Below are 11558 nucleotides of genomic sequence, written 5' to 3'. Positions count from 1 at the left end.
ATTAAGCTGAATCAGATATTGCGTGGGCTTCAGTTTCAGAGATGTACTAAGGAGCCATCTTTGTACCGGAAGGAGATGAACGGAGAGTTACTTGTAGTAGTTGTGTACGTTGATGATTTACTTGTCACAGGCTCCTCCGAAAAATCAATACTAAACTTCAAAACAGAGATGGCTAAGAAGTTTGATATGAGTGACCTTGGTCTCTTGACTTACTATCTAGGGATCGAGGTGCATCAGAGTACCAACGGAATCATCTTGAAACAAGATAGATATGCACAGAAGATTCTAGAAGAAACTGGAATGGATGCTTGTAATCCTACTCATGTACCAATGGAGATGAATGCTAAGTTCTCAAGGGCTCTCACTGAAGAAAGAATCGATGAAAAGGAGTATCGAAGGACCATCGGTTGTCTCAGATATCTTCTACATACACGTCCTGATCTATCTTTCTCAGTTAGAGTTCTAAGTCGATATATGCAGGAACCACGGATCTCACACGGCGCTGCGCTAAAGATGATATTGCGGTATCTAAAAGGAACGAGCACGCTTGGTCTTCGGTTTGAAAGAAACAGAGGTTTAAAGCTAGAAGGGTTCAGTGACAGTTCACATAACATGGACAATGACGATGGAAAAAGCACAACGGGTCACGTGTTTTATCTTGGTAACAGTCCGATAACCTGGTGTTCAACTAAGCAAGAGATAGTGGCTTTGTCTAGCTGTGAAGCTGAGTTCATGGCAGCTACAGAGGCTGCAAAACAGGCCATTTGGTTGCAGGAATTGTTAAGTGAAGTTGTGGGAGAAGCCTGCAAGCGTGTGGTCATTAGAGTTGATAATAAGTCTGCGATTGCGTTAACTAGAAACCCTGTGTTTCATGGTTGGAATAAACATATACACAGAAGGTTTCATTTTATTCGAGAGTGCGTGGAGAACGAGCAAGTTGGTGTGGAACACATTCCGGGAAGTGAACAAAGAGCTAACATTCTCACCAAATCACTTGGTAGAATAAAGTTCAGAGAGATGAGAAGTCTCATTGGAGTTCAAGAAGTTTGTGAAGATGGCTTTAAGCTTAAGGGGGAGAATGTTGACTTAAGCTTAAAGAATAAGAAAGCTTAGTGAACAAGTATCTTGACCTAATCCTAATATGTTGAGGTTTTGGATTTGTAATATCAAATAGGATTAGGAAAATAGAAATCTCTATATAAGAGAATGTTGTGATGATGTTTGATGATACGAGTTTGTGATTGAAGCTTTTGATATTGTACTAAAGCTTGCTTGATTGAATAATAAGAGAAGGACTTCTTGTTAAGTGTGTTTGTTTGAGTTCTTGTTAGCTTGTGATTCTATAGTGTAGGCCAGCGGTTTCGGTTTTTTTTTTTGGTTCGGATATTTTGGTTTAATTCGGTTCGGCCACGATCCCACCAAAAATGAATTGAAAAAATCAGTTATGTTTGGGTTTTGATTAATTTTGGTTCAATTTTTTTCCGAAATAAGGATTTCGATGTAATTTTGAAAAGGAAACTTGGATTAATTTTGGTTATTTGGTTATTTTCGGTTAGTTCGGTTCTGATATTTTGATTAATTTCAGTCGGTTTTTTGTTTTTTTTTCTATTTTTAGAAATTGAAAACAAAACAAAACCGAACTGAAAATAATTATTTTTCAAAATCTCGCCGAACTAAACCAAACTCAAAATAGTAACCGAACCAAAAACCAAAAATTTCGGTTTGATTTGGCTTGGCCGGTTCATTCGGACAAAATCCGCGGGCCTACTATCTGGTTAACTGGTGACTGGGAAACTCACATGACTGGCTAACATGTACAGAGAGAGGTTCCAAGCAGCTCCACCCCAAGCTGTTTCAGTGACTATGCCAGATGTTCTTGTAACTTCACTGTAAAGCGGGTAGATACGAAGAATCCTTGGAATGTACTGAGAAAATATGACGGCTATCAGGTAGTCTTTAGTGAGCAAAGAGACCGGCTTGTTGACATTCGGGATAACAGCCAAGACAACAAGCTGGAGAAGAAACAAACAGAACATCATTGAAAGTTATCATGGAACCATTCTGTTACCATAATCAACTTAAGTTACCTGTGGGAGAGGCAGTATAGAGAGAACATCGATGATGAAGTACGTCGAGAGATACTTCATAGCAATGGCTTTAGGATCTTCAACCAGCTCCCCTCTACCGAAAACACGGGACAAAGGAGAGACATAAGCTGTCCTAAACTGAAACACAATATGAATAATGTAGAAGGCATCTACAAACGTTCGAAGCACACTAGCTGCTATCTCCAGGCTGGAGTGCAAGTTAAGGCAGTGCCTTTCACCATCGACGATGGGAATGTAGAAGAACAAGGGATCAATGGCTAAAGCGATGACAGAAGCAAAGAGGAAGATCTTGTTCCAGTTCTGTAGAAAGGAGCCTTGTGGGTTTATGATGTTCTTCTTTTGTGTACCACTAGAGTTTCTCTTCTCTTCCTTCTGATGTGAACTAAAACTCATTGGTTTCTTGAAAGTCCTGATCTTGTCTGATCCTTTCTCCAACCCTCTACGGACATTGTCCAACACTGCGTTTAGAGATGGTCTAGCTCTTCTCCCGTAACCACCATGCTCTGTGTTTAATGTTTCTTTGAACCTAAACAAAAAGTTGATAAACTTAGACCAATCATTTCATATCATTTAGTTTCTCATACGATATTGACAACAAGCATACGTACCTTACACGATTGTCACGGCCAAAACCCATAAAGTCAAAGGACTTGGTGGTGCTATTCTCCTGAAACATAAGAACAGAGTTCATATCATATACAAATCAAAGGAAGAAAAAGAAACTGAAACTAGAGATCAAACGTTTTGAACCGCTGATGTCAGAAACTTACAAAGACGTTGGAGTAACTGATTAGTTATTACTAAGAAGCGGTTATGAAGATTTAAGAGTAGAAGGGTTTCTCTCCGATTAAGTTACTCTGAAAATTTCTTGAGATTTAGAATTCTCTGAAATTTTCTCGCAAAGTCGTCTTCTTGGGTCAAGCTTGGCAAGGCGGGTGGCGCTGGTAAAAAGAGACCAATCTTAGCAGTTTCTTCGAAATTGGAGTACAGGACAAAAGAGAGGGAAAGGGTGTATAAAATACGCCAAATGATAATAAAGAAAACGTTGTGGGCTAGTTAATAATATAAAACAATGAAAAGAGAAAACTGAGTCAAACTAAGTGAGCCAAATATACTTAATGGGCTTACCCTTTATCAAAGGCCCATATATTCCAAGTATATTATTCAAACGGAACCCACTGGCCTAACTAAAGAGTAAAAAACTGCAAGCGCCTCTGCAAGCATTACTGTTTAGCTTTTGAGAAAACACTAAACAGAGGTTGGATGATGCTGATGCAATTGCCTCTAAGCATGCTTCTGTTTGGAGAAAACCATTAAGTGAACCAAAATATTTTAATAGGCTTACTCTTAATTATAAGCCCGTTAAGTCAAAATAGATCACTTATACTAAAAGCCCACTTTCTCTTTCTGTGTAGATATACTAGTTTGATTATAGTTTTCGAATGTAGAGAAAAACATTTTTTAAAAAAATTGTTGGTTATGCAGTTTAATGGATTTGACACGGTGATCCAAATAGAACTCCGGTTAGATTCCGGTTAATAAAGAGTTTTGATGTGTTAAAAAAATAAAGCGTTTTGCATGTGATCTCATGCTGACATCAGTTCTTATCCGTTCGGCTCTGTGTAGATATTTTGAATGTGATCTTATGTTGACATCTAGCTAAACTCCTTTGTAAGATTCTTTCAAGATTCTATCTATCTACTTTCGAGAGAAAGATATGTATTCTTCCTTAAATTAATATATAGATTAACTTATTTGGATGGATAAGAGAGATGAGACACGTGCTAAAAGTCAGCTTACCCCAAACAAAAAAAAAGAGATAGAGGACATACCAATAGTAACATGACACGTAATACTTGTCGGCTCATGGTGTTAATATGTCGGTGTGTTCGTTGTTGATTTTTGAGCCAAACCAAAGATTAAAAATATTAATTATAAAAGCTAAATTTATTCTTCTTTCTTTAGTCTCCTGCCTTTCCTCTCTATCTTATCCACTTCTCATTGAGACCAAACCAGCTTTCCTTAAAAGCACAAGGAAGATAAGAGATGGAGGAGATCATCGTAGAGGATTCAGAGATGCATGGTGCTCTTGTCACGGCGCAGTACGCACGTTTGCATCATCATCACCACTGCAGAGAGAATCAGTGTACCTCTGTTCTCGTCAAATACATTAAAGCCCCTGTTCATCTCGTAAGCACTTCAAATCTTTTTTTCTCGTAATAGGATCTTAGTAGTAGTGTTCTTGTGGTAAGTAACGATAGTTGTATAATATTACATGAACTCAGGTTTGGTCTCTTGTCCGGAGATTTGATCAGCCGCAGAAATACAAACCATTTGTAAGCAGATGCACAGTTCATGGACATCCTGAGATCGGTAGTCTCAGAGAAGTCAACGTCAAATCTGGTCTTCCTGCAACTACTAGTACCGAGAGATTGGAACAGCTTGATGATGATGAACGCATCCTCGGCATCAACATCATTGGTGGTGATCACAGACTTAAGGTATATTACAAAAATATCCAAATCTCTATTATAGATTTTTTTACAGATTCTGATTTTTTTTTCTCTGCAGAACTATTCTTCAATCTTGACTGTACATCCGGAGATGATCGATGGGAGAACAGGAACTATGGTGATTGAATCTTTTGTTGTGGATGTTCCTCAAGGCAACACTAAAGATGAGACTTGTTATTTCGTGGAATCACTCATCAAGTGTAACTTGAAGTCCTTGGCTTGTGTCTCTGAAAGATTGGCTGCTCAGGATATAACCACTCCCATCGCCACCACTTTCTGAAGCTATTCATTTAGTCTGGTCATATATATGTATAGAGAAGCAGCATGAGTGGTCACACTGCTATTATGTTTTAGATCAGCTCCATCCATATGCCATTTTGAGCATGTGGTAAAAGTTTTGATTGTAATTTAGTTTATGGTGTTTGTTGGACAGTGTCTTTGCATTTATGCACCCATTATAAGAACAGAGCAAAGCTACTCAGCGTGTTGTTGGACAGTGTATTTGTATTTTTTTCTTTTGTCTCTGAAATGGTGAATTTGAGACTTTTCTTGTAAGACTAGTACGGTTGAGACATATCCAATATTTTCCACCCTGAACTCAAAACGCATCGTTTTTCACCAGAGAAACGTGTTTGCTTTTTGTAATATTAGACCAGAGAAAAAAAGAAAAGGGTAGAAAGGTAATTAGAACATACCGAAAAAGAAAAAACAGATCTCTTTACACAAAGTGATGTCGTTTCAGTGACCGTTGCGGAGAGGCTCGATGGCGAGGAGGCGCGAGAAACGCTCATCGGCAACGGAGAGTTCCGAACGGCGGCACAACCGGCGAGACGAGTCTAAACCACGAGATGGAGAACCAGATTCAGATCGGAAGCTCATCACCATCTTCGTGGTCTTCTTCTTCGTGATCCCCGCAGTCTCAATGGCGGTGTACAAAGTCAAATTCGCTGATCGAGTCATCATCGAAACGGAGCCGTCGATACGTCAAAAGGGAATCATCAAAACCGATATCCATTTCCAAGAGATCCTCACTGTGAGTCTTGTGTTGCCTTACTGGCTTTCAAATTCAATGTTTTAGGGATTTGAGATTTTTTTTTTGGGGGGGGGCGGTTCAGGAACATTCGAAGGCTTCAGAGAATTCATCAGCTAGGCATTATGATTGTCCAGTCTTAGCTTACATTACTCCATGGTATGGTTTCTTTCTTGGAATAGTTTTACATGTGAATTGGTCTTATGTTGATGCAAATGCTGTGTAGGAACTCTAAAGGATATGATATGGCAAAGATATATAACTCCAAGTTTACTCATTTATCACCTGTTTGGTACGATCTGAAGAGGTATCAGTTACTGAGTTTCTATTGTGCTTGCATTGCATTTATCTTCGGGTAATGACTTTTTTCGGTTTCTGTTTAATAGTAGTCAAGGAAATGGATTGGTTTTGGAAGGGAGACATAATGCTGATAAGGGATGGATCCAAGAGCTTCGTTCAAGAGGAAATGCCATGGTTGTTTAACCAATTCATTCAATGTTTTTCTTTCTTCTCTGTGATGACACCCGGAGAAGGCTTGTTCTTGATGTGTTTTTCCTTCTCTGATGGTTTTATTTTGATTCCCTGTCATGTAGATATTACCAAGAGTTGTTCTAGAAGCAGTTCCCGAGGAGTTGCTCAAGAAAAAGAAACTAAGAGCAAAAGCTATTAGTCTTATTGTCACAGAGTGCAAGTAAGAGTCTGGAATTATTGTTAAGTTCATTTTTATTGAAAGTATGAAAATTTATGACATGGAGCTTGTTAATTATACAACACACCCTTGTCAATTGTCATCATATTTTACCTTGTATTCTAGGGAAATGGAATATGATGGTATTGTGCTAGAGTCTTGGTCAAGGTGGGCAGGTTATGGTGTTTTGCATGACCCGGACATGCGGAAAATGGTATTTTGTGTCCTCTACTCCTCTTTAGATCCGTTAATCTATGTCTTGCAAGCATCAAACTTCATGGTCCCTTAGTCGTTCAACCTTACATCTTCTAGGCACTGCAATTCGTAAAACAACTTGGAGACGCCCTTCACGAGCAGCATATGCAGTTCATGTATGTCATTGGTCCACCACGTTCGGACACGCTCCAAATGTACGATTTTGGACCAGAAGATCTTCAGTTCTTGAAAGATTCGGTGGACGGATTCTCTTTAATGACCTACGATTTCTCAAATGCCCAGAACCCTGGCCCCAATGCTCCTCTCAAGTGGATAGATCTCACCCTCAAACTCCTCCTTGGCTCATCCAACAACGTAGACTCAACCCTGGCAAGAAAGGTTCTTCTTGGTATCAACTTCTACGGCAACGATTTTGCAATCTCTGGAGGTATAGTTAAGTTTCTTGCTCTCTTCTCGCCTTTTCCCCCAAAAATAACTGAATAAACTATTTTCTTTTGAGCAATATTCAGGCGATGGAGGCACTATCATCGGAAGGGATTACCTAGCGTTACTCCAGAAACACAAGCCAGCGTTGCATTGGGACAAAGAAAGCGGCGAGCATATTATCATGTATAGAGATGATAAGAACATCAAGCATGCTGTTTTCTATCCTACATTGATGTCAATCCTTCTACGGCTTGAGAATGCTCGTCTCTGGGGTATTGGCATTTCCATCTGGGAGATTGGTCAAGGTTTAGATTATTTCTTTGATCTTTTGTAAGTTTCTCACGTTGAATCTTGTTATCTTCTTTGTTAACTTAAAACAACTGCTGAGAAAGTGAAATTAGTCACTATGCTCTCTTCTCGCCTTTTACACATGATCAAGTCAAGAGACAATCTCATCCGAAAATATGACGTGTCAATATAACAGCGGCTGAAAATTGATCACACAGTCCACGTCAGCTTACTAGAAACAGCTTTCATGCTTGTCCTCACACTTCTTTAATCTCTTCAAGTGTGATGATACTGAGGGGACAACACTTGGTGTAGAAGGAGGAAGATAAAGATAGAGAAAGAGAGCCATGGAAGCTCTGAAAACCGCTAGCTTTAGTCCTATGTCAGTTTTATCCGAGAAGAGATCAGAAACACGTAATCCCTTCTCGCTCCCTACTAGCCTCTTTCCACCGAAACCAATCTCCCAAGAAAACTTCTTCAAGAGCTTCAATGGCGGATTGGCTCTTTTAACCTCTGTTCTAAGCAGTGCAACAGCTCCTGCTAAGTCCCTAACATACGAGGAAGCTCTGCAACAATCAGTGACCTCTCCTTCATCTTTTGATTCAGACGGTTTGATCGATGGGATATCAAGTTTTGTCACTGACAATCCTCTGGTTATTGCCGGTGGAGTTGCTGCATTTGCTGTACCCTTTGTTCTGTCTCAGGTTCTGAACAAAAAGCCCAAAACTTTTGGGGTTGAGTCTTCCAAGAATGCTTATGCCAAGTTGGGTACTGATGAAAATACTCAGTTGCTTGACATAAGAGCTCCTGCTGATATCAGACAAGTGGGCAGTCCTAATATCAAGGGTTTAGGTAAAAAGACGGTTCCAGCTGTTTATAACGGAGAAGACAAGCCTGGTTTCTTGAAGAAGCTTTCCTTGAAGTTTAAAGATCCTGAGAACACCACATTGTTCATTCTTGACAAGTAAGACTCTCGGAATCTAAAAGCTCTGTTTCTTTTGAATGAAAGCGGCAGATATTGACAGGCTTATAGCTACATTGCATCTTTTTAGCTTCTTATATTTATATTCAAACTTGAGTAGTGAGTGATAATTCTGATCACCAGCAGTTTAACATAGTGTAATTGCTTGAATGGAAAGCCAGATTTGATGGAAACTCTGAGCTTGTTGCTGAACTGTTGGCCCTTAATGGATTCAAATCTGCTTACGCTATTAAAGATGGTGCAGAGGGACCTAGAGGCTGGTTGGTGTGTGTTTCTCTCTTATCCTTCCACAATGTTTGCTTTCTTCCACTAGATTTCTGCTTTATTTATTCAGGATTGTGATGTTTTTGGAATTTTTCAGAATAGCGGTTTGCCTTGGATAGAGCCAAAGAAGAGTCTCAGTCTTGATTTGAGCAGCTTGACTGATAGTATCAGCGGTGTATTTGGCGTAAGTATACAATTTTTACAATTCATTAGAAAAGTTGAGAAATGATTTTAAAAAATGGAGAAACATAATAAACGTACAGGAGAGTTCTGATGGTGTCTCTGTTGCAATTGGGGTAGCTGCTGCTGCTGGATTAAGTGTTTTAGCATTTACAGAGGTCAGTTTCATCGCTCTTTCTTCTATATTTGTCTCCAGAAGATGCTAACATGTTATCTATGTCATCATCACAACAGATTGAAACCATACTTCAACTACTAGGTTCAGCTGCGCTTGTTCAGCTTGCAGGCAAGAAACTTCTATTTGCTGAGGTAACTTCTTCACATGTTTACCTCTATGTCTAGGAAGTGGTGATTTCTTGTTGATGGTTCTTTCTGTAAATGGTCTACAGGACCGAAAGCAAACTCTAAAACAAGTGGATGAGTTCTTGAACACAAAGGTTGCACCTAAACAACTTGTTGATGAACTAAAGGTAACTGGTTTAGATATCTCCATTGAATGGCTCCATTAGAGATGAAACCGTTTCTATTGATAAATTCAACATTGAATGACTTCAGGACATAGGAAGGGCTTTCCTTCCTCCATCAGCAAGCAGCAAAGCTCTTCCCGCACCAGCAGTAGCAGTAGCAGAAGCAGCTACAACCACCACTGTGGATGAAAAGGAGCCTGAGCCAGTGATTGAAGCGGCCACTGCACAAGTAACCTCAGAGGCAGCGACCAAAGCAGCAGCCAGTGAACAAATAATCACAGAACCAACGAAAACTGAAACCAAACCGCAATCTTATCCGAGACCTCTATCTCCATATGCATCGGTGATGTTTCTACTCTCCCCTGAAACCTCTCTTTCATAATATAAACACAAAGAAGCTATGTTAAGACAACCATTGATCACATGAGCGTTTGTAATCTGATGTCTCTCTCTCTCTCTCTCTTCACTATTTTTTTCAGTACGCTGACTTGAAGCCTCCAACATCCCCCACACCAGTAAGCAGCAAGGGTCTTCCCGCACCAGCACCAGTAGCAGCTACAACCACCACCGTCAATGAACCAGTTCCTGAGCTAGAGCCAGCAATCAAAGCGGCCACTGCACAAGTAAACTCAGAGCCCGCACTGGAAGCCGCCACTGAACAAGTAATCACAGAACCAGCCAAAACTGAAGCCAAACTGAATTCTTATTCAAGACCTCTCTCTCCCTATGCATCGGTGATGTTTCTACACTCCCCTAAAACCTCTCTTACATTATTTAACACAAAGAAGCTATGTTTGGTAGAAAATGGAAGAAACTTTATGAGTAGTTAAGACATCCACTGATTAGTCAATGAGTTTTTGTAACCTTATGTCTCTCTTTCTCTTCTTCACTATTTCTGCAGTACCCTGACTTGAAGCCTCCAACATCTCCGACACCATCGCATCCATGAAACAGAATAACAATATTGATCGAAACGTTGTACACTTCTTGTCTGTTTTATGTTTCCTTCAAGGACTTTAGATGGTACCTTCTGTCGGTTCTGAGACGAGTAATACTCTGGTTTTTTTTAATGCTGTGATGTTGCATTGTTCAAACATCTTTGACCAACACAGTCAAATCTATAATTTTGCGCTAAATGTCACGGTAAAATAAGGGGCGGCCCATTATAAAGTAGGCCGGCCCAGAGGAAGAAGGTAATATAACCTAACTTTCTTGTGGATTCCCTTCAGCAAAAGGCTTAGGCTTTGACTGTATTGTGTGGCCATTTCGGTTTAAGTATGGCTACAGTTTGGATTCGGTTCAGTTTGGTTAATTTGGGTCTAAGATAACTTTAAGGAAAGTCAACCCAAATTAGATTGGTTTGATTCGTATTCGTTTGGTGTATATTCGGTTTGGTTTGTGTTTGGTTCGGTTTACTTTGGTTTTATTTGTGTTTTCTTGGTTGATTTTTTTTGTTTTATCTAGTTTTGTTACAAAATATAATTTATAAAAACATAAGCAAATCATCTTCTTACGAACATAAGCAAATCATCATCTTACGCTAAATCACTATTTTTTTCATATTTAAATGTAAATCTAAACATCACAATAAAATAAAAATCTAGAAGATGTAATCCAATAACTTTATTTATTATCTTTAAACTTAATACAAATATCAAAACCAAATTTTTGGTTTTGATTTTAATATATGGGATTCATATTTTTTTTAGTTATGTTTATTATATTGTTTTAAAAGTAAAATGTATAAATGTTTGATTAGTTATTTAGGTTAACTAGTTCGGTAACTAAACCAAACCGAAAACCAAAGCATTTTTAGTTAGATTAATTAAAACCAAACCAAACCGAAAACCAAAGCATTTTTAGTTAGATTAATTAAAACCAAACCAAACCATTTGGGTTGATAAAATCTTGAACCAATTGGTTTAGACATATAATTTTGGTTTCGATTGGTTTGAGTTCGGTTGGATCGGTTTAGTTTGGTTCGGTTTGTTTTTCTTGCCCATCCCTAATTGTCGGAAGCTTTTAGTAGATTGATTGTGGGTCCAAACACTACTGGTGTTTTTTTCCTTATCCGAATATATCCGTTCAACTTGGTATCCTGATTTGATTGTAGATTCCCACTATTTGTGAAGTGCCATCCATCCATGTCCTCCATCTGAGTCCTACTCAGTGGTATGCTTTCTATTATTTTCGCATCCTCGGGATCCACCAAAGACCGAATTGCATGCGAGTTCCAAGTTTGCGAAGCTGAATTGATAAGAGAGTCCAATGTACGATCCATGTAACTGTTATGTTATTTTTTGTTTGCTGGTCTCGGGCGAGTGGTTGGAAGTCATGGATCATTCCATACTGATATGGACGATCATGATCCCACCCTTTTGATTAGTTATTTGCTA

The 11558-nt window shown here is 39.1% G+C and overlaps 5 protein-coding genes across 9 annotated transcripts in view; 4 read left to right on the top strand and 1 right to left on the bottom strand.

The window, feature by feature from the left end:
- Window positions 1-1113, top strand: part of LOC108845702 (putative cyclic nucleotide-gated ion channel 13) — a 4668-nt gene extending 3555 nt beyond the window's left edge. The window contains exon 9 of the mRNA XM_057005980.1: window positions 131-1113. Coding sequence (XP_056861960.1) covers window positions 131-1113 — 983 coding nt within the window. The remainder of the gene's footprint in view (window positions 1-130) is intronic.
- A 521-nt stretch (window positions 1114-1634) lies between these two features.
- On the bottom strand, window positions 1635-3111 carry LOC108845710 (putative cyclic nucleotide-gated ion channel 13). The gene is made up of 4 exons (XM_057006047.1): window positions 2879-3111; window positions 2717-2775; window positions 2088-2634; window positions 1635-2012 (listed from the first exon to the last, which is right to left on the bottom strand). Exons 2-4 carry the CDS (start codon window positions 2743-2745, stop codon window positions 1776-1778), a joined length of 813 nt encoding a protein of 270 aa, XP_056862027.1. The 5' UTR covers window positions 2746-2775; window positions 2879-3111; the 3' UTR covers window positions 1635-1775.
- A 911-nt stretch (window positions 3112-4022) lies between these two features.
- Window positions 4023-5117, top strand: LOC108845722 (abscisic acid receptor PYL7). Its single transcript, XM_018618889.2, has 3 exons — window positions 4023-4298; window positions 4394-4609; window positions 4680-5117. The coding sequence occupies exons 1-3, from the start codon at window positions 4155-4157 to the stop codon at window positions 4899-4901; spliced, it is 582 nt and encodes a 193-aa protein (XP_018474391.1). The 5' UTR covers window positions 4023-4154; the 3' UTR covers window positions 4902-5117.
- A 199-nt stretch (window positions 5118-5316) lies between these two features.
- Window positions 5317-7487, top strand: LOC108845715 (uncharacterized). 5 transcript variants are annotated; one of them, XM_057006033.1, is made up of 9 exons: window positions 5317-5654; window positions 5737-5810; window positions 5878-5958; window positions 6041-6125; window positions 6245-6342; window positions 6466-6553; window positions 6652-6982; window positions 7065-7311; window positions 7421-7487. In XM_057006033.1, exons 1-9 carry the CDS (start codon window positions 5385-5387, stop codon window positions 7470-7472), a joined length of 1326 nt encoding a protein of 441 aa, XP_056862013.1. In that variant the 5' UTR covers window positions 5317-5384; the 3' UTR covers window positions 7473-7487. The 5 variants fall into 5 exon arrangements, with proteins under 5 accessions (XP_056862013.1, XP_056862012.1, XP_056862014.1 ...); XM_057006032.1 differs by having other exon boundaries at window positions 5318-5654; window positions 6038-6125; XM_057006034.1 differs by having other exon boundaries at window positions 5319-5654; window positions 6038-6125; window positions 7466-7487.
- Window positions 7488-7548: 61 nt separating this feature from the next.
- On the top strand, window positions 7549-10232 carry LOC108844787 (rhodanese-like domain-containing protein 4, chloroplastic). The gene is made up of 9 exons (XM_057006025.1): window positions 7549-8233; window positions 8413-8515; window positions 8613-8699; window positions 8779-8853; window positions 8930-9004; window positions 9085-9165; window positions 9251-9505; window positions 9642-9896; window positions 10064-10232. The coding sequence occupies exons 1-9, from the start codon at window positions 7617-7619 to the stop codon at window positions 10109-10111; spliced, it is 1596 nt and encodes a 531-aa protein (XP_056862005.1). The 5' UTR covers window positions 7549-7616; the 3' UTR covers window positions 10112-10232.
- The last annotated feature ends 1326 nt before the right edge of the window (window positions 10233-11558 follow it).

The sequence above is a fragment of the Raphanus sativus genome, chromosome 3, assembly GCF_000801105.2.
Source record: "Raphanus sativus cultivar WK10039 chromosome 3, ASM80110v3, whole genome shotgun sequence".
Lineage (NCBI taxonomy): Eukaryota > Viridiplantae > Streptophyta > Magnoliopsida > Brassicales > Brassicaceae > Raphanus > Raphanus sativus.
This window is presented reverse-complemented; position numbering and strand designations above follow the sequence as displayed.